This window comes from Amblyomma maculatum, chromosome 11 (assembly GCF_055883805.1).
Source record: "Amblyomma maculatum isolate TAMU_Amacu chromosome 11, ASM5588380v1, whole genome shotgun sequence".
NCBI classification, from domain to species: domain Eukaryota; kingdom Metazoa; phylum Arthropoda; class Arachnida; order Ixodida; family Ixodidae; genus Amblyomma; species Amblyomma maculatum.
In genome coordinates this window covers 29,159,502-29,181,229 of record NC_139354.1, presented here as the reverse complement: position 1 = coordinate 29,181,229, position 21,728 = coordinate 29,159,502, and the positions used below count along the sequence as shown (strand labels likewise).

Sequence of the window (21,728 nt, the reverse complement as noted above, 5' to 3'; positions counted from 1 at the left end):
GGCATTGAAGTTCTCGGCACCGAGAATGAACGCAAAGTTCTTGGCCTTCTGTTGTATCATCGGTCCCGATACAGGAATATTCCGGGCCCTTGCGTCGATGAACCATTTGTGCAGCGCCTTCTCAACGTCTTCAAAGGCAGCTTTGCGCACCCGCCGCGCGCCTGAGTGCTGGTTTTGTTCCGCCTTGGCCTTTATGTCACTCTTGTTTTTCAGCAGAGTGCTCAAAGTGCTCCTCGGTATGCTGAAAGCTTCGGCGACGCTTGACTTTTTTTCACCATTTTCAACGCGGCGGATCACTTCCAATTTCGCAGCAAATGTCAGGGTCGTCCGCTTCTTCGCGTTTGCAGCCATCACTACACCGACCACGCCGTGACAGGCCTAGGCCACCTAGGCTGCCTAGGCCACACACGATAACGACTGGCGCAGCACAAGTGGCGGCGCCGAGACGCGGTTAGTCGTTGACAAACTAAATCAGGCTAGCCAACCTAGCCCGGCCAAGCCGCCGCTTGCATACGCCGCTACGTTCAAATGGCGCCCTCGGCGCGACCGATGTATGCAGCGATCGTGCGCAGCAGTCGGGAACGCCCATCGCGCCGCCGCTATCTTCGAGGGCGTTGAGGGAAAGCTCACCTCCTGGCAACAGAGTGCACATGGTTTGGGGTGGCGGAGTTCGATTTATCGATTTGGCAACCGACGCCGTTCGAAATAAAAAATTAAAAATGCATGCGATTTTCCGCGTGATACAGAAAGTGTTCGATATAATCAATAATTCGATATATCCGTGTTCGATATATCGAGGTTCAACTGTATAAAGCAGCTAGCTCTAAGCTCTCCAGCATGATGATTTGCTGAGGAGGCACTTTTGGGGATGAGCCACTTAATAATAATAATAAATAGCATCAAGCAAAAACATGCAGCAGAGTTCATCAGCATCTTTTCATTGCGGATTGAACAGACGCAGTGCAGTACTGGAGGTAGGTCCACAAATGACTCACGCCCACTTACTGTGGTCAGGTGACACAGATTCCACTCACAAAACTAGCCAATCCTATCGTTATAAAAGAATACTCCCAGTAAGGACGTGAGGGGGGTTTAGAAGGCTCAGTTTAAATTGGACGCGCTCATGTCTTACCTTGCCCAATTCGTCAGATATGCTTGGGATGATAGATGTGCTATCTAGAAAAGGTCTATATGATTTCCAAATTTATTTCTCCCCTTCTCTCTCTCTCACATACACCAATAAGCCGCAGTCTTCAATAGGCACCACACTGTTGGTCTTGTATGGAGGGGGGAGCGGCTCTGAAAGGTTGGTATTGATGAGATCCCCAACCACCCTTTGTTTGAAAATATTTTACACTCATGTGATGTGGTGAATCAATCCGGAACCTACTGGTACGAAATCTTTTTAAAAACATCATTTAGCAGTGGTGTCATGACTGCTGTCCCATCAAGCCATTTTGAGCTGCTTGTCTCTTTCTGTGTTTCCTCTCCAAGGCTCACTTCTGTCTTGCTCGTAACCAATGGTGGGGTTTCGATCATACCAAAGAGCCAGTGACTTCTTTGCAAAAAGAGAGAGAAAAAAAAAAAAAACATTTTTACCCACATCTAATTGCTTTGGTCACTAGTGCTGTCTTACCCCAAGATAAAGATTTCAGGGGATATTATGCCTGAAGCAAACAGGTTGGTTGGTTGGTTCATAGGAAGGGAAAGGCGCAGTATCTGTCACACTTGCTCTGTGGACACCTGAACCGTGCCGTAAGGGAAGGGATGAAGGTGGGAGTGAAAGTGGATAGAGAGAAAGTGGGGCCGTAGTGGAGGGCTACGGAGTAATTTCGAGCACCTGGGGATCTTTAACGTGCGCTGACATCGCACAGCACACGGACGCCACTTCGTTTCGCCTCCATCGAAACGCAGCCGCCGAGGCCGGGATTCGATCCCGGGAACTCCGGCACAGTAGTCGATCGGGCGTCTTACCACTGCACCACCCCGGCGGGGCAAAACAGGCAGGTAGCAAATTCTTGAAGTCTAAAAACAGGATTCCTGACATTCTTCAATTACTTGTGGCACAGGAGCATGTTCATTGGCTCCTTTCAGTTTGGCCTTCACAACGACCATTGCCATTCATTGTGTTGCATTATATAGACTGCACAGTAATGAAACAGCGTTAGGGGCTGGGCTGGGCTACTTGCAGCATTATAGTTGGCTCTTGGTTATGTACTTGGTGCTTTACTTAGAATGAGTGATGGCATTCCACATATTCTTGGCCTGGAAATTGAACACCTAGTAGCTACAGTATACTCGGGTGCACTTTTGGCAATATTGCTATATAGTGGTAGCTGGGTTGAAGCTCACTGGCCTCATCCTGTTGATGGTGCTGGGGCAGTGGAACTAACAATTGCTCACAGTAGAAGGATGCTTAAAATATCCAAACCAGTACCCTTCGAGAGTCTCTTTATTGTCAGTCTATACTATTATCCAGTGAATACTATCTTGAGAAGGTGCTATGATATGTTGTCAAACCATCTCACAAAATTCACAGCAGTAAGGAAAATGCTTACAGAAAAAAGACTAATGGTTCGGTACCTTTTGTTTCCCATCCATGAAGTCTGTCAGTCACATACTGTTTTCACCATGAATCTGACTTGATGCCTTTTGTTTTTTTTGTGTGTCTAGTTAAAATATACTTCCTGGTGGTTTTTGCTAAACGAGTACATTTGTATTGCAGGCAAGTGACCACCATAAGAGAAGCGGACAGCTCTTCAACTCGGTAGACACTGCAGTAAATTGGCTCATAATGTCAAACTCAGTGAAGAGAACACCTCAAATAGTGAGCATGCCACAAATTATGCATACCTCGAGACTGGGAGGAAAAGAACTTGATGCAAAGATAATCGTTTGGCCAGCTCCGAAAATGGCACCAGTGCTTCCACGACCACCCATGGCATGTACTGTTTCTCCTATAGTGTCCAACAAAATGGCAAGAGCTGGCAGCTTGGCTCGAAACTTTGAAGAGGCATGCCCAAGAAGTCCTTTGCCATCCAACCTAGTGGTTCCTGTGAGACTGTGGCGCAGTCCATACGCGGTACCTGACAATGCACCCCCATTACCCGTAACTGTTGCGACTCCCAGCCGTTCTACACAAAGTGGTGCACGACTGCCCGGCATGATCGAGGTTCCCATGAAGTCGGCCATGCCTGCATTACCCGTGGCTGTCCCGCCTCCTAGCTCTTCTACGCAAAGTGCTGCACGGCTGCCAGAATTGAAGAGCGTGGTTGAGGTTTCCACGAAATCAGCTGCACCATCACAGGGTGGTGGAAGTGCCGTCAGGGTGCCCTCATCAGATGCCATTTTAGTTGTCAGGAAGCTGAAAGATGGTACAACATTCTACTCAACTCGAAGAGTGCCAAACAATAGCACTATGCCTCTGCAGAATCCTCTCACTTGCGCCGGGGGGTTGTCAACTCAGGCACCTGCTACGGCCAGCATTGGACCATCTGATCAAAAGAAGATTTCTACGTTGCCTGATAAAGGATCAGTTGCTGCAAACCCTTCTTTGCTAGGCTTGAGGGAAGCCCATAATATTGTTCCAAAGCAGTTAGATGTGGCTGTCCCTAGGGTTCAGAACTGCACTAAAATTGGTGGCAGTCTGGTGGCTACGGAAAGGGGTAACACGAACAGCCAGTTGCTGCCGGGCAAATACCTGCCCGCAGTGGTCCACGTCAGCTCTGCTCCTAAACGTGCTACTGTCAGAGAACTTTTGCAAAACCTGTCTTCTGAAACACAGCCAGAGGCAAGAAATATTCCGTCTATGAAGCAGAGTCAAGTCTCGGTCTCAGTGAAACAGAGCGACACTGGTGCATCGATATTGCAAAAGGAATGTCGTAGCTTGGCGCCAAGTGTGACACAACCACAGGTGTCACAGGAGAAGGAAGATGATGGCTATGGCTTTAAGATCGTCAATATTTGCAGTCTTGCAAAAAAAGATGCTGGCCAGGCCCTTTCTAATCAGTCACTGCAAGTTGCAGCAGGGAACAGTGCAGCAGCTAGCAACAAGTCTCACGAGGCATGCCAAAATGGAAGCCCTGAGAAGGCACTAGGATTCAAAGATACCCAGGCCTGTTCATTTCAGACGAAAGAAGGAATGTCTGTGTTTGGATCACAGATTGTTTCTGAACCACTGCCCTCTCCAAGCCATTTGAGCAGAAATGCCACATTGCCTTGTGCCAAGCCTGACAAGCTCAAGACAGCCATAAAGTTGTTTGAGGAGTCTATGATGCAGGACGATGGATTATTCTCTGAAGGAGAAAAAAATGTATTAACGTCGTTGTTTCACCGCGTCAAAAATGACACATTGACTGCAGAATCAGAAGCCGGAGATAAGACTGCTAACAAGCCTGCTATAAAATTGGAGCCTATTTCTTCAGACAAAGAAACATGTGACCCTGTGTTCAGTGCTCAGCAAGACAAAAGGCCAGAAAATTTTGCCAGCCAAAACAAGACATCGCAGCTCCCTGAAATGGTTGCCATTAAGGTAGAGCCCACTTCTCCTGAAGAACCAATGGGCGACACAGTGTTCAGTGCCCAACCAGAAGCAAGGCTGGAAAAATCAGGTAGTCAACTTCAGAGCAAGACATTACCATCCCATAGAAAGATTTCCAGTAAGGAAGGCCCTGGTTCTGCAGAAATACCTGCTGGTGACTGTGTGCCTAACGCTTGCCAAAAAGAAAAATTATGCAAAGAAGCTGTAAAAAAAGATCAGGGTGCAACTGCACATCACAAACCGCTTCGTCGCATTGTCATAACTTCAGACGAAGTTCCGGTGCTAAGTTCCGAAGAAGTGAAGGCTGGGATTACAACGTTCCTTAATCAGAACAACATCTCGAACGATTTTTCCGAAGACGAGGTCATCAAACTGCATTGGAATGGAAAGGAAGTAAGCACGTTTCATTTCAAAGATGCTGACAAAGGTCGATTGCCATCTCAACTCCCACCGCCTGATGTGCCTGTTCCTCGCAAAATCAAGCCTAACATTCTCCGCTGTGGCAAACCAGCTGCATCTACCACCGTTTCTGGCCGTGAAGTTTCCAGCACTGCCACTACCAGTGTCTTTGCAGGTGGGCAAACTGGCTCCAGCGCCAGACCTGTGAACACTGACACGCCTCAAGGGCAGCCCAAGGTTTCCAGCAGTAAGCAAACACTGCCGGCTGGATACAAGGCAGTCAGGGTAAAATGTGTAGCAGGTGGTAACCAGGTCGTTCTGACACCGTTAGAACCCTCAGCAACCATCGGAGATGGCGCTTCGGCAGCGAAGCAGCTCTGCTTTATGCCACGAGCAATACGCTATGTCAAAAATGGGGAGGTGATTGAAAAACCTTTGAAACCAGGCCAACAAGCTGTACCTGTTTTGGCACCCATTGGAACAAAGGCGGCGTCTCTTCATCAGAAGTCAGCCATCTGCTTAACATCTGCCCCCATTCCTGCGTTGTCCTCAGGGTTGGCAAGGCAACTTCTGTCTGGTGTTCAAACAACACCTACGATCATGCCTGTCCGACCACAGCCTGCAAAGCCCGTGCTAGCAGTGGCACCGTCCGTGCCTGTGACAGCTTCGCGCATAGTGCGTGTGAATGCCGAGGCCCCAAGACCTCAGTCTCAGAGCTCAGGTGGCAGCTTTCCAGAACGTATGGGCAGCTCGGTCAAAGTGGCCCGAGCTCCACGGCAGAAACCTGCGTATCCTGCCGTCAGTGACGACGCGGCAAGGATGTTGGAACCTGAGGTGCTTCTCAAGGTGTCCAACAAAGTTATCCAAGTCCAACAGCTTGACAAGACTCATTTGAACTACAGCTCCTCCTCTTCCTCATCGAGTTCTAGCTGTTGTAGTGAAGACTTTTCTGCCGCAGCCGAGGTACAAAAGAAGCTGGGACAAGGCCGCAAACGTGCTCCCCCGAGATCTTCGGTACAGCGGGATTACAGGTCACGGAAACGCCGGCGGCAGAGCACGAAACGGAACCCCCCTGCACCACTTAAAAATAAAAAGGCCAAGCCATCGGAAGCATCACGTGATGCAGTTAACGGTGCCATGTTTTCCTCGAACTGCATCGACAGACCTTGTGTCGTGAGCATGTATCATCTCAATGACAGTCTCATGTCAAAAGGTGGTGTGAACCTGACCTCCGTAAAGAGCAAGGAACTCTTTGTGTTGGTTGAATCACCGGAGGTTAGGCTGGCGCCCAACAAGATGGTCTCGGTGGTCAAACTTAACTCGGACCAGATTGCAGAAACTAACAAATTAGCCTTAACATCCTCAGAAACTGTGCCACAAGACAAGGATGTAGATAGCCTGGAGTGCTTACTCACAGAGCAGAAAAAGCGTTTAGTCCAGTTGCGTAAGAGATACCGGTTGGGCCCTTAGTTCAATTTACAGCACTAATGTGACAGGTGTACAGGATGGTGTATTTGTGTTTTGTTCTCCTCTAAGTCATAGCAAAAACAAAGGCTCAGCTGCCTGCTTGAGCCCACTGCTTGTTGAGTTTTCTTCATAGAACGTGAGCCGCCTTCTGAAACCACTGGATGCAGTTTTTATTATTTATGCTGTTTTAACTAATGTTAATTACGAAATGACTTGGTGTGCATAATTTTAGTTTTGTTGAATGTTGTAAACGAAGTATTCTGTTGCATTTGTTCCGTAAATCTGGCTACTGTATTTTGGCCTGTTATTTTTTTTGAGAACCAACATCTTGCTTGGTATGTGTTAAACTTTCAACTGCTTTTGTGACTGCTCCATTCATTCAAATAAGTTATTTTACAAGCTCTTTTGTAACGGCAAGTCTTCAGCTTGTATACATATGCTGAAGCCACTATGTGCAGTTCTTAAGATGTATGTTGTTTTTAACCACCGCTACCGCTAACTGCAGAACGATTTGGTGTACATATTTTTCATTTGGTTGAAAACTGTAAATAAAGCATTCAGTTGCATTTGTTCTGTTAATGCAGCTACTGTATTTTGGCCTCTTATTGTTTTGCCAACCAACATCTTGCTTGGTGGAGGTGTGTTAAACTTTCAACAGCTTTTGTGAGTGTTCCATGGATTCAAATGTTATTTTACAAACTCTTTTGCAACACCAAGTTTTCAGCTTGTGTAGCCATTTGAAATATGTAAAGACAGCTTCTGCTTACAAAAAAGCCTTATTTATGTTGCATACATGGTCATCATGGTCTTGCTTGCTTTTGTAAAGGTTGCCGCTGCATTTTAATGACCTCAGGTGGTCAAAATTACAATCAGGAGTGTTCCTCTATATTGCCTTCTAGCAATGGAACAGGGATATCGTGGAGGCCAAGGTTCAGCTAATGTATCCCTGTTTGTTGAGGGGAACTCGCAGTCAAGAATTAAGTGGTGACTGCACTCTTAATGCACTTTTAATGCACTCTTGCATTTGGATCAGCAATCTTATACTATTACCTGTGCACAAAAGAGAGCAAAACCAAATTATGGAGAAACTTATATATTATGTGCTGAAGTCCATTTTGAAGATGTGCCATTCTTATAATATTGCTAAATATTTTAAACCCTTTTTCAGCTTTACCTTCTAATGCTGACAGCATAGTTTTTGTATATTCGAACATGCTTTTTAGCTGGCAAGGGTGGAAGAACGGGCTAGTTGGTAAATCATCTCGGAAATCAAACTAGCGCACTTCAAAACAAAGACACAGGAAGAGAACGACAACACAGCGCTGACTTCAACTGGTTTTTATTAGTGACACAATATATATGTGCGAAAAGTGGGCGTGAAAGAATTGATAACAGCTGAGTTTGCCCGTGGCGTAAAACACCGAACGCAAAGTTAAAAGGCGCACAATAACAATGTAGGTCAAAGCAAGCCAGAACGGCAGGGCTATAAAAAAATATATACACGCGAAAAACGAGGAGGCATGTAGGTAAAAACAGTTAAAGATGACACGATCCGAAGATACATAAACTAAAATCGAAAAAAGGCCAAAAAGGAGCATTAAGTGCGATAAAAGCCAAAAGGGGCATTAAGAGCAATAAAAGCAAACGGGGGCATTAAGAGCGAGAAAAGAATCAAAAGGACAATTAAGAGCATTACAAGACCAAAAGGGCATTAAAAACAGAATACCTAAAACAAAAAAGACCAGGCCACTAGAGGCTGAGGAGTGTACCCGGAATCTAAACATTAAAACTACTGTGCGTCTGGTTCAAATATTCTAACTCGTTTAGTCGGGGCTATTGAGGGTGTGCTAACACAATTTTGACCTAGCTTTAGAATGTGAGCGGCTTCTATGATTTCGCGTGTGAACTGATGTGCATTTCTCGCAATGACAGTGCAATTATGAAGGGATGGCTCACAGGGCTGAGAGGGACATTTTAGGCAGTGAACACCTAGGTTTCTTTTTAGCTGGCCTGTTTGAAGAAAGCTTTGCTGAGAATGCAATGAGAAGAAATGCAGTGTCGTCAATGGATATCCAACCAGATTCCTCTTTGGACATCCATCCAGTATGCCTTGGCATGTTGACAGTGCACAGACTTCATGCAGCAGAATGGGCAGAAGCAATCAATGGGTTGAATGTTGTTTTCAAGCTCGACATGGGAGCTGTTTAAGCATCATTCCTTGGAGTACGCTCAAGAGATGCCAGCAGCAACCAAAGCTTACCTCTTCCAATGTGAAGGTCTCGACTTATGATGGCGAACTGAAATCACTAATAAAAGGCAAGGTCCATATTGACATACCATGTCGCCGACAAAATTTTTCCCAGTCCTAGGGGCATCTAGACTTGCAACTGATTGCTCATCTGAGTGGTGTGCAGTAGCAAGCTGGATGCTCTCTACAAGAAAGGCTCACCGCCGTGCAGCACGCGAGCTATTTGGCACATACTCTGATGTTTTTGGGGGCATTGTCCAACTACCAGGTGTGGTCAGCATTACCCTCAACGACAACATAGTACCTGTCATCGTAGCTCCCAGGAATATTCCCCTTGCCATCCAAGACAAAGTAAAGCATGAGCTTGATGACATGGAAACAAAGGCGGCGTAAAAAAAAGTGACAGAACCAACAGATTGGGTTCCTCCACTTGTCATTGTCATGAAAAAGCATGGCACCTTGCGATTGTGTTTAGACCCAAGGCAGTTAAATGATGTAATCATATGCAAGCACTACTGCATACCAATGCAAGATGAGCTGCTTGCTAACCTGAGCAATTGCACCATGTTTACAGTGCTTTACACTAATTGAGCCTTCTGGCAGCTAACAGTCTGTGGGCACAGCTGTAAGTTGTGTACATTCATCACACCTTGGGGACAGTACAGGTCTCTCCGAGTGTGCCATAGTTATTTCAGTGAGCCGTGGACATCCCGGGAATTGAGAATGTGTGACCCTACTTTGATGGCACACTTAATGCGTCCAGGAACATTGAAGAACACAGTGTAAAGCTTTGTGAAGTACTAGATTATCATAACTTGAAACTGAATGCATCAAAGACAAAGGTTGCAGTTCCAAGCATTGCCTAACGTCAGATGGCTTAAAACCAGATCCAGCTAAACTCCAGGTTATTGCTTCTATGAAAGCACCTACTCTGGTTTCTAGGTGTGGCCACATTTTTAGCAAAGTTTTTTCCTTCTGCATTCACGGAAACTGCACAGCTCAGAGCCCTTCTCAAGAATGATACAGCATGGTATTGGGATGCAAACATGGGCAGAAGTTTTAACTACCTCAAGAGAGTTCTCATGGAGGCACCAGTCAAGAGAGTCACCGTCTCTGCTTATGCTAGTGCATATGGACTAGATGCAGTGCTGCTACAAAGCCAACAGCCAGTTGCATCACTGACATCCGAACAACTATGCACAGACAGAGAAAGAACTTGCAATAGTGTTTGCTTGTGAACACTCACTTTTTATACATATGGCTGACCCGTGACTGTGCGTATACTGACCACAAACCACTGATTGGTCTCTACAAGAAAGACGATGCTATCATTCCAAAACTGCAACGTCTACTTTTGCGTCTTCAGAGGTACAACGTTCATCTTGTGCCAAGCACTGTCGCAGACAGCCTTTCGTGTGCCCCAGACATCTCTCCACGCTGACACATTAGGTTTGGAAGAGTGGCGAGTTTGATTACTGCTTCAACTACAAAGCATCTAGAGTTTCATGTCGGGACTGAAAAAGTTTCCATTCTTTAAAAAGTTGCCCGGTATGTTCAGAATGGGTGACCAAGGTATCAAAGTGTTGATGCATCTGCTAGACCATATATGCTCGTTGCCACGACGAGCTGCATAAATCAGATGGCCTTCTTTTTCGTGGAAGACAAAATTGTCATTCCTACATCCTTTCAGCAAGATATCGCTGCAGACTAGGTGCTTATGCAAAAACTGTACTGCACAGTCCTAGCAAAAAATAAAAGAGCGTGTTACATGCGTTACAATTACCAGTGCCGCCTACGTGTAACCTAACTCGGACTCTCGGCATCAACAAGGTGCGCACATGCACCCAGATTAAATAAAGTTCATTTTTATAATCCCAAGACCTAACAGCCACCACGTGTACCATACTGGTACACGACTACGCTAGTAGGTCGCTTCAATGATAAAAAAAAAAAAAAAAAAGCAATAATTGACATCAGTCACAGGACAGAATGCGCTCAGTGATGGGTGCGTATCATCAAGAATCGAACCAGGTTAATTAAACCCAGTGCACTGTCGTCAGAACTTGAGAAACGGCGGGGTAATTTTTAGTCATCGATGTCTTCACCGTGCGCGAAGGAGGCGAATCCAGGGGCATCGAGTCGCGTGGTGCTCGTCCGCTGCTAGACTCCATGCTATGCACAAATTAAAAAAAAGGAAAAAGAAAAAAAAAATAACTTAACATGACTTAGTGGTTTGAGGCACTATGCCGGGACAGTTGATAAGCGATGGCCTGACACGCCTGATATTGAACGGGATCGCGACCGGGGGATCCAGACCGAAGATTGATCATATCAAGGCCTACGCCGACGTCTCGAACATTAGAATTCCGCGCTTCAGATTCAGGAGAGTCCGTTTTATTTTTGTTTGCTCGTTTGAACACATGGCTTTAAAAATATATTTTAAACTGTTTAAACTATGTAATCGTAAGCAATAATGAACATTTTTTTAACACTTTATTATCTGCGTACAGTACAAAATAAGTATTTTTTTCAGTTTACGTTATTTTCATTATATGTCGAAAGGCGCCGCCACAGTAGTACAAACAAAGTTGGCGGGCTTTCTGCATTGTAGCTTTCCGACGCGACTGAAACATGACAAAACAAGTTGTTTTCTTCCTCCAAGACAAAACATGTGCAGCTCCTAAATTAAGCCGACCCAAGCAATGACTTTCGCCAATATGACGTCGAGGAGCACTGAGACAACCTCATGTGACCCCGCGACACCGACGGACACAGATTGCCGCAGGTGCCGAAGCCTGTTGAGTTTCAGGGACCTGAAGGAGTGCGGGCGATCGTGCCGGCAAAACGGAGCAAGCAGCACGGCCTACTACTGCGGCCTCCCAGTCACCGATGTCGTTTCTATGGCGACAGTAAGGTCTCACAGATATCTTGCACACACCGACTCGTGGCTGCTTCGCCTGGACGACGACACGGATGATATAGAAGCGTACCTGGAATCCCGTGTAGCCAAAGAAGGCGGGATGACGCCGCCTGAAGCCGGAAACCGAGTGCGCGTCAGCGGCGAGCTTCGATGGACCCGGGCCGGGTTTAGGTTGGCGCTCAAGTCTGTCGCGTGCGTCAGCGACCTCAATGAAGAAGTGCGCTTTCGGCGGTTGCAGGTTGTTGCGTATCGCCACTGCTTGATTGACACTAAGGAGAGATGGGCGCGCTGTGCAGCGCGGACTGTGTTGGCGCAGGTGCTGTCTTACGCCAACCGCAGTTACTGCCAAGTTAACGAACAGCACATTCGGCTTGCCGTCGAAACTGCCCTGGTGGGTCGCAGGCCTGGACCACTGCGGCGCTCCGATACCTGAAGGCCCGTTTTCGTATGTGGATAACGCGGTTTGGGTTTATGCTGTTCATTTTGCGAAGCTAGCGCTGTCACATTGCTAGTGCTTTCAGAAGGGCACCGTATTTTTTCTCTACAACAAAAGTTAGCTTTACTGATCGCTCCTGTAGTCTTGCCAAGTGAATACCGTGGTTAGTTTAGTGGCACTGCCGAGTATTATGGCTGTGCTCAGAAGGGTACATTCGGTCTTGTAGCCGCGCTCATTAAAAGTTATATTTTGAGCATCAAAGTGCCAATGAAATTGTTCATTTTCGGTCTTCCGTCGTGCTGCTAATACGTTTTCGCAAGTTTAACACAGTGGTGTGCTTCTTGAGCCCACCTACACCTCTTGTGAAGGTTTCAATAACAAATATGAAACTGCTTTTTTGGTTGTTCAGTGCAGAAAATTTAGCCGAAAAGCTTGCCTAAGGACTTGCAAGTGAATATTTTTGGATGATGTGCATAAGGACTTGCAAGTGAATATTCTTGGATGATGTGCATGTCTAAATTTTTCCTTTTTCTCATTGACTGTTTATTTTCTTCTGTTGTCATCAGGAGAACTGAAGCATGAGCTAGTACACAGTTGTTTCTGGGTAAATTAAATAGCGAGCAGACCCAGTGGCGGTAAATTCCAGCTTTTCTACGTCCAGTATTGTCCAGCAGCTATGGCTATGCAGTCAAATACTGAGTACAAATCGTTCTCAAGTTCTAGGCACAACAGCTACACTTTGGTGGAAGCAAAACACAAAACTACGTGCTTAAAACATGCCAACCAGATGATGGAGGAAAATTGAAATTTACACATGAGCACTGTGTGTGTAGCTCTTGCGTATGTCGTTTCTGCCATCTTTTGTGTGCTTTGAGCTGCTTTAAACACAAATAGTAACCATCTTGTCCAGGCTTGCTCATGAAACTGTAATTACTAAAAGCTACGGGATCGCAATTGACCTGGAGCCCTCAGAAGTAACATTCCTCGTGGCATAAACTTTGTATCGACACAAAGAAATGCAATTCCCGGAACCCTAATCATTATCTCCCTTGCCCCTCCTCTGAGGCTTCACCTTCACGAGACCCTAAAAAAAAGAAAAAAAAAAAAGGGATTCTTTCACACGTTCATGGGGAAGCCTGTGGAAGAAAACAGCCCAAGAGACAGCCCATCTTTCACGTGATGTCAGGCATGAAAGCACAGTTAGGCACACGATGATCAATGAAAAACTATGTAATGCTGCAAATTCAATTCATGTCACTAATTTTTTCTATCCTTACTCGAATCCCCTCTGGCAGAAGTATGGAACACTCCATTAGTGTATCAACATAGAAGTCTACCCCAGTTTGCTGAAAGAGGCATGCATGCTTTGTAGTAGGAGACCAGAAGAGGGCAAATACAGGCTGGTTGGTACAATGAAACACTGCTAGGAAGACGGGACAAGTGAGCAGACAAGTGTTCATCTTCATGCTTGTACAGTCTTCTTAGCATTCTTTAATTTTGCGTTTTGTTTTGTGTTGCTCATATCTGCTCGTGGGCTCATGCAATGACCCAGTAGAACTTTCCTCATTCTTGCATAAATATTTGATTCCTGCAAGCAAAAAAATGCTTCAGATTGTCATTGAGTTATTAATGTGCTGCATCTGTGATGCCATACTTAATAAATCACATTTCATGAGCTCTTGAGCTAATTACTTTGATGGATGATTTAACGATTTGGATCAACTTTTTCATTTCTTGACAGGCATTCTGTCACTCCAATTCACCACCTATATCTTTTAGGGAGAGTGCAAACAACTGTTATCTACTTTTTACTGTTAGCAAAAACTGAATATATGGCTCTTCATTTGTGCCACAGGGGGCTAGACAAGCATATATAGGGAGCCATAATTATGTATATCTCTTTATCCAGAGCCACTGCAAATAAGGAAGCATGGAAGATATTTTTTTATTGCGTAAGCAATACTACGCCAGGTTTCAGCCTGTCTCATAAACCTGGCCTGTAGCTACGTTTGACCTTTAGAGCGACCGTAGATGGGGCCCTTCTTCAAGCCGTCGGGTAAACCCATTCGGTAGCCGCGCCGCAGAAGAAGAAGGAAAAGAAAGAGAAGCTATGTCGGCTTTGCTTACGCAACCTACAAGTTTAAAGCTAAACCCCAGCTTTTTTTTTGTTTTTTTTTTTTGTTTCCTCTAGCAAAGCCAGTGCACAGAGGGAATTCCACACCAGCAAAGATTTCTCAGTATTCCTCTAAATTTTTTTTTTGCCTGATTCTTTAAGCAAGTACCTTGAGCTTTAGCTAGAATTAGCATGGTTTCAGTCCAGAGCAGCTCAGTTAGACATTCATCTATATGTGTTGTGCGCTGTTTTGACTGCACTACATTCATAGTTGGGAAGATTGTTTCACAGCAATTGGTAGTTTCTGTCTCGCAATCTTCACATGACGTTATCTGGCGCTTACTAACAGTAGTCAGCGCTCTCTGCAGTTCACGCGATCCTCTTCAGTCACTACTCTTTATGGAGCCCCACTTCAAGCACTCCGACATCACCGCCAAAGCTTTTCTTTGTTAGAAAGCCTCTAACACATCAACCATGAAAGGATTAATGGGAAGCTCGAAACATGGCTTGAGTTATCTGATATTTTTAAACTGAGATTAAAAGTATCTCCGAAGTTCCTTAAGCTCGGGTAATATTCACCAAGCTTATCCTTGTCTAGGGCAGGTTGAATCAATGGGGAAGGGGGTTCAGATGCAAGATGGCTGGGAACCGCATTAAGACTTGTGAAGAGCTACATATGCATTCAGCTCTCATGCTTCAGTTTGGCCACTTTTGGTGATTCATTTGCATCCCGAAAAACTGATCTAAAAATGATGTTTTTCTTTAGTCTCACTTGATTCAAATTTGTGATGCCAAGGGTGGAAAGGACCCTGTGATGACTGTTTGGAAAGGGAGTGATGGGGCTGCCCAGCTTCAGAGATCCACAGCAGAAAATAGACTGTGACATTACCTGCAGTTTTCTTGTGAAAATGGGCAACGGTGATGATGCATGTAGCTTTTTGTGGGGGGGTCTGTGTAGTTTGTAAAACACCTGCTTTCAGTCGCAACACCCCAGTGGAAAGTAATCCGTCAATGCAGGCCACTTTCAATTGCTGCTTGCACTGCCACGGTGGCCTGCCTGCTGATCCCGATGGCACAGGTTTGATCCTGGCCACAGAGGTCATTTTTCAACGGATGTGAACAGCAAGGTGCTCGTGTGCTGTGCGGTGTTCATACATGTTAAAGAATTCCAGGTGGTCAAAGTTATCTATAGCCCTCCACTATAGCATCCTTTTATAGCCTGCGTCCCATTAGGACACTAAGCCCCACAAAGCAAACTCCTTGCTTCTTGATGTCCTTTCTCTGCTTTAAATGCCCTGCTCATGCCTTTTATTCTTTTTAATTTTAACTAAAATGTATTTTATTCAAATTTACCCTTGTACTCTATGTCTCATAAGGGCACAAAGCTTAATTCACTTATTGCCTTAGCAAAAATTGATTCTCTGGCCTTTCTGGCTATGTTGCCATTTGTTGAGCAGCAGAACACGCATTTATAACCTGGAAAATGGTGTTGAAAACCTGGGATGCATGACAAAACAACATTTAAAGTTAGTTGGTCTAGTGACTAGCGGCATACAGACACGGATGTCACCAGGATATTGGTTAAGGGATGGCATGAGGAATAAGTGTAAATTTCGGATAGGCGTTATGTCTACTGTGCTGTACTGTACCTCCTTCCTAGTGAGTAGAGATAACATAGGCTGCTTTACTTCAAAATGCCTTCCTTGTCATATTGTGAAGAAAAATATATAGGCAGTGGATTAGCACGTGAATACAGATGCAGAATCAATATATGGCATTCATTTGGCAAATTTTTGCATTGTTTTGCTTTTCTTTACCATATCTTGCCATGCTTCGAGGAGGGTTTAACAAATAGGCTATTATTAGAGTGAAAGAAACCTAATTGAGGTCTCTAGTGCAACTTGGTCAGAGGAGATGAAGATGGCAACATCTGAAGCACAGCGCAAAAGACTGGCAGCCTAGCAAGAAGCTGGCTACTGGAATGGCACTGTGACCTAACACAGTGGCCACTGCAGCTGATCACTTTGTCTTGGATTGGATTCGAAACCCACTGGCAGTGCGATTATATTTGGTTGCTTGGAGGAGGCTTCAGAGTCACCCCGACAAAATTCAAAAATGCGAATAGTAAAGCTTCTGTATTAAAAAGCGATTGATAGATTTTATTTGGTTGCTTGGAGGAGGCTTCAGAGTCATCCCGGCAAAATTCAAGAATGCGAATAGTAATGCTTCTGTATTAAAATGTGGTTGGTAGATTTTTGATGGGGCTCAGAAAAAAGAGCATTCCGGCAAAATTCAAGAATTCGAATAGTGATGCTTCTGTATTAAAAAGCGGTTGATAGTGAGATTTTATTTGGTTGCTTGAAGGAGGCTTCAGAGTCACCCCGGCAAAATTCAAGAATGCGAATAGTAATGCTTCTGTATTAAAAAGCGGTTGATAGTGAGATTTTATTTGGTTGCTTGGAGGAGGCTTCAGAGTCACCCCGGCAAAATTCAAGATTGCGAACAGTAATGCTTCTGTATTAAAAAGCGGCTGATAGTGAGATTTTATTTGGTTGCTTGGAGGAGGCTTCAGAGCCACCCCGGCAAAATTCAAGAATTCGAGTAGTAATGCTTCTGTATTAAAAAGCGGTTGATAGTGAGATTTTATTTGGTTGCTTGGAGGAAGCTTCAGAGTCACCCCGGTAGAATTCAAGAATGCGAATAGTAATGCTTCTGTATTAAAATGCGGTTGATAGTGAGATTTTATTTCGTTGCTTGGAGAAGGCTTCAGAGTCACCCCGGCAAAATTCAAGAATGCGAATAGTAATGCTTCTGTATTAAAAAGCGGTTGATAGTGAGATTTCATTTGGTTGCTTGGAGGAGGCTTCAGAGTCACCCCGGCAAAATTCAAGAATGCGAGTAGTAATGCTTCTGTATTAAAAAGCGGTTGATAGTGAGATTTTATTTGGTTGCTTGGAGGAGGCTTCAGAGTCACCCCGGCAAAATTCAAGAATGCAAATAGTAATGCTTCTGTATTAAAAAGCGGTTGATAGTGAGATTTTATTTGGTTGCTTGGAGGAGGCTCCAGAGTCACCCCGGCAAAATTCAAGAATGCGAGTAGTAATGCTTCTGTATTAAAAAGCGGTTGATAGTGAGATTTTATTTGGTTGCTTGGAGGAAGCTTCAGAGTCACCCCGGCAAAATTCAAGAATGCAAATAGTAATGCTTCTGTATTAAAAAGCGGTTGATAGTGAGATTTTATTTGGTTGCTTGGAGGAGGCTTCAGGGTCACCCCGGCAAAATTCAAGAATGCAAATAGTAATGCTTCTGTATTAAAAAGTGGTTGATAGTGAGATTTCATTTGGTTGCTTGGAGGAGGCTTCAGAGTCACCCCGGCAAAATTCAGGAATGCGAATAGTAATGCTTCTGTATTAAAAAGCGGTTGATAGTGAGATTTTATTTGGTTGCTTGGAGGAGGCTTTAGAGTCATCCCGGCAAAATTCAAGAATGCGAATAGTAATGCTTCTGTATTAAAAAGTGGTTGATAGTGAGATTTCATTTGGTTGCTTGGAGGAGGCTTCAGAGTCACCCCGGCAAAATTCAGGAATGCGAATAGTAATGCTTCTGTGTTAAAAAGCGGTTGATAGTGAGATTTGGTTGTTTGGAAGAGGCTTCAGAGTCACCCTGGCAAAATTCAAGAATGCGAATAGTAAGGCTTCTATATAAAAAAGTGGTTGGTAGATTTTTGATGTGGCTCAGGAAAAAGAGCATTCCGGCAAATAACTACAAGGACAGAAACATTCACGAAGAAAAGACGCGGCTAACATGATCTCCATAATCTCCATGACTTTAAATGTTTTAAAAATGGCGTAGTTGCATGAACGTTCTGTATCCAGGTCAAGAAAATAAATGTTAGAACAAAACACGTGTGAGAACAGATATTCGGCAATAGCAAGGCAGTGTTTACAAGTTGGCTATGTGCACAGAAGCGGGTGTTATATTAAGTCAGCATTTTTCCCATATTTCAGTATAGTATTCTATCACTAAGGAAAGTATTTGACACACCTGCACATTTGCCTTGGTAGGGATGGGGACCCCAACACTTTCAGTTCAATTTCAGCAGGATATTCTGATTAGGACCTCTCACTGGCTAGTGATTGTGTGAATTCTAATGGCATAGTGTTATATGCCCTGTTCACCTAAAATACGGCATTGGCGGCCATCCGCTAGCTATAGCATTGTGAGGAAAAAATCATGAACATAACGCTTGCAGGCTGACATGGCTAAGCACTAACTAGACGTAGAGTTGCCTGATGTTACATTTGGCAGGAGTTGCTAACTCTGTCGTCTCCTTTCAAGTGGGAGGGTGGTATCGGAATCAGCCTGCCAAAGCCCTTGTATTCGCGTTACCCCTGGGCCATGCAACCATGTTCATATGGCTTGGTTAAAGTGCGCCTTTATATGTGGGCTGGTAGGCTGCGCTATCGTGTCATACCCAGGCGGAGCTTAAGTGTCCCTTATAATTTTTGTTCATTCTATTTATTTCCCTTCAATCAGGAACGATGCCACAATGGACTCATGCCTACCCTGATACAAGCGTCTGGCTGCTTCCCTACCCAATGCCACGTGGTATGTTTGTGTTATTTCCCACTCTGTGACCTCACAAGTGATCAACAATTCACGTGCTCTTGAACCTGGGTTCACATTTACTCTCCAACACAGCACGGACCCAAATATCTTGATGCCACAGTGTCCAGGCATGTGTTTCTGTGCACATGCAGCATCCAGGTTTGGTCCGCATATTACCACACGATAATGGAAACCTGTACACATTTATTGTTCACCTGATGGATTTTTTCCTATGTTTATCTCTGCAGTTCTCGTTTGGTCATGCGTGCTATTTTTCATTGTTTTGCTCAGCCTTCAACTTGCAGTGATTTACCAATGCGTCGTTTTCACTATGCTATACCAGCTGGCACATAACCAAGCTTTCCAAGATGCCTCACTGTTTTATCTTTTTTGTTTTATAAGAAATTGTGGACCCTCTGATTATGTCATATAACTTTAAATGTTCCACTGCATTGTATTGTAAAGAAGAAGTTCAGATTAGGTGGGCATATCGCCGAGAATGAGGAAGAGGAAGAGATTTTGCGTACCAGCTGACTGCAAGCTAGGCCACCCCCGCTCCGGTCCTGCTCGCTACCAGTGCCCGCTGCTACCAGTGCCTGGATCCCCGCTTAACACTTGGTGGAGGTCGCGGGATTTCTCTTCCATTTCCTCGCCCTGGAGCTCCGCAGCCGCCGAATTCCTACCTCAATGACAGACTCCAGCACTAACACCACCGGCCCCGCTACCTTGGCCCCTTCTATTCCATGCTCCGGGGTGCTTCGCCAGCGGGACCCGCCGGTTTTCACCGGTACCGACGACCCGGACGTCGAGGACTGGCTTTCGTCGTATGAACGCGTAAGCACCCACAATAAGTGGGATGACATCTTGAAGCTTAACAACGTGATATTCTACCTCACGCAAGTCGCAAAGTTGTGGTTCACAAATCACGAGGCTGACATTCCAACTTCAGATCTCGCTTTCTGGATGTCTTCGGCAGCCCTGCGGTCCGCAAGCTTCGTGCCGAACACCGTTTGCGCGAGCGGGTGCGGCAGACAGGCGAAACCTTCACAAGCTACATCGAAGACGTTTTAGATTTGTGCCATCATGTAAGTGCATCGATGACTGAAGCTCAGAAGATTCGCCACATCATGATGGGCATCCATGAAGGCGTATTCAACATCCTCATGGCCAAAGAGCCCCACACTGTAAGTGATGTTGTCACGGTGTGTCAAAGCTACGACGAACTTCGTCGCCAACGCATCATCCCTCGACAACCTGAAGGCACGATCGCGGCTATGTCTGATGGCACTGTCAGCTCTGCACTTATCCAGGAAATCAAAGACTTCGTACGGGAAGAAGTTGCCTGGCAGTTATCATTAATTTCAAACGTTCCGCAATCCAGCTCACACCTCGCTTCGAACATACGCCAGGTTATTCAGGAACAAGTTGCCGAAGCACTTCCGCTCCCACTACAACCACCTCTTCATGCCGCTCCACTCACAGCCCCGCTCATTCATGCGGATGCTGTCCCGACGCCCGGACCCAGTCCACTGTCTTATGCTGAGGTTGCCGCAAGACCACCCCCTCCTGCGCCTTTTCCATCGTACGGTTCGCCTCAGCGGGCATTTTTCACTCGGCGTCGTGCGCCACCTATTCTACGCCCTTGGTGCACAGCTGACAATCGGCCGATTTGCTTTTCATGTGGCCTCCCTGGCCATGTTGCACGCCTGTGCCGCCGTCGCTCGGCACCGTACGCTTTCGGTCAGAGTCCGGTCAACTACGCGCAGCCGCCGTCCCCTCTCCGTGCGCCCCCTCAGCCCTCGTCCCACTTTGACCACTTCTCACATGACAACCGCTCAACCTCTCCGCGCCGTCGCTCTCCATCGCCGATGCGCCGCCGTTCTACCTCGCCAAAGCAGGAAAACCACTAGACGCAGTTCTGCAGGCAAGAACTGCGCTTTCGTCGAACAGTGAAAGTCCTGCTTCGCCACTGAACAATTTAATAGAAGTTACCATTGAAAATCTTTGTACTCTTGCGCTTGTAGATACTGGTGCTGCTGTGTCGGTTATTGACGTTAGACTGTGCCACTTGTTACGAAAAGTTGTTCTGCCGTATTCTGGGGTTTCTTTGCGCACCGCCACTGCTGAGCACATCAAACCGCTCGGTACCTGCACAGCTCGAGTCACCATTCAGGACGTTCTCTACGTCATCAGTTTTATCGTTCTTTGTGACTGCTCTCATGACATTATTTTAGGGTGGGACTTCTTGTGTCGCAATCGCGCCGTAATTTATTGCGCTCGTGCCGAAGTAGAGCTTTCTCCGCTGTTCACCGCACCGACCACCGTTAACGTTCTTGGGGAAGCCAAATGCCACATTGCGGATGCTACTGATATCCCGGCTTTATCTGCCGCTATTGTGCCTATAAACTGTGCCTCTCTTCATGACTGTACAGTGCTCTTCACCCCATCTTCCCTTTTTGTCTCACGACGCTGTCTTCCCCTCCCCTTCGCCGTCCTTAGTGTACGAAGCGGCCGCATTGAACTAGCCATTACTGATGATTCGTTCTACCCACTCACGTTGCAATGTGACGAGTGCATTGGGCATGCCGACCCTGTTCGATCAGAAAATTTTGTTACCGTCCCGCCGCTTCTCTCCGCCTGTGCCGACACAATCTCCGACAGCATAAGTGCCCTTAGCCCACCTCGTTCCTCGTCTCCTCCATCGCCTTTTGCTGCCTTTGACAAAGCCATCGACAGTGCTCTCACTCCAGATCAACGCGCCAAGCTCTTCGACTTGCTGAACCGATTGCGAACTTCCTTCGACATCCAGCAGCCATCCTTGGGTCGGACATCAACTGTTGCCCACCACATCTATACTGGTACGCACGCCCCGTTACGCCAACTTCCTTATCGTGTACCAGCCTCAGAGCGACGCATTATTGATGAACATGTCGATGAGATGCTCCGTAGAGGTGTTATTAAGCCTTCCAGTAGCCCTTGGGCGTCCCCGGTCGTTTT

The 21,728-nt window shown here is 45.8% G+C and overlaps 2 protein-coding genes across 6 annotated transcripts in view; both read left to right on the top strand.

The window, feature by feature from the left end:
• The window catches only part of LOC146173275 (uncharacterized), a 28,174-nt gene extending 21,176 nt beyond the window's left edge, over positions 1–6,998 (top strand). For all 4 annotated transcript variants that reach the window (XM_084583884.1, XM_084583885.1, XM_084583887.1 and 1 more), the window contains one exon: positions 2,726–6,998. In XM_084583884.1, coding sequence (XP_084440010.1) covers positions 2,795–6,409 — 3,615 coding nt within the window. In that variant the 5' untranslated portion in view covers positions 2,726–2,794 and the 3' untranslated portion in view covers positions 6,410–6,998. The remainder of the gene's footprint in view (positions 1–2,725) is intronic.
• A 4,219-nt stretch (positions 6,999–11,217) lies between these two features.
• Positions 11,218–21,728, top strand: part of LOC146173274 (uncharacterized) — a 33,016-nt gene continuing 22,505 nt past the window's right edge. The window contains exons 1-2 of one of the 2 annotated variants that reach the window (XM_084584787.1): positions 11,218–11,965; positions 18,660–18,731. In XM_084584787.1, coding sequence (XP_084440913.1) covers positions 11,357–11,965; positions 18,660–18,731 — 681 coding nt within the window. In that variant the 5' untranslated portion in view covers positions 11,218–11,356. Of the gene's footprint in view, positions 12,020–18,659; positions 18,732–21,728 lie in introns of both variants that reach the window. The other variant, XM_084584786.1, reaches the window with a different exon arrangement.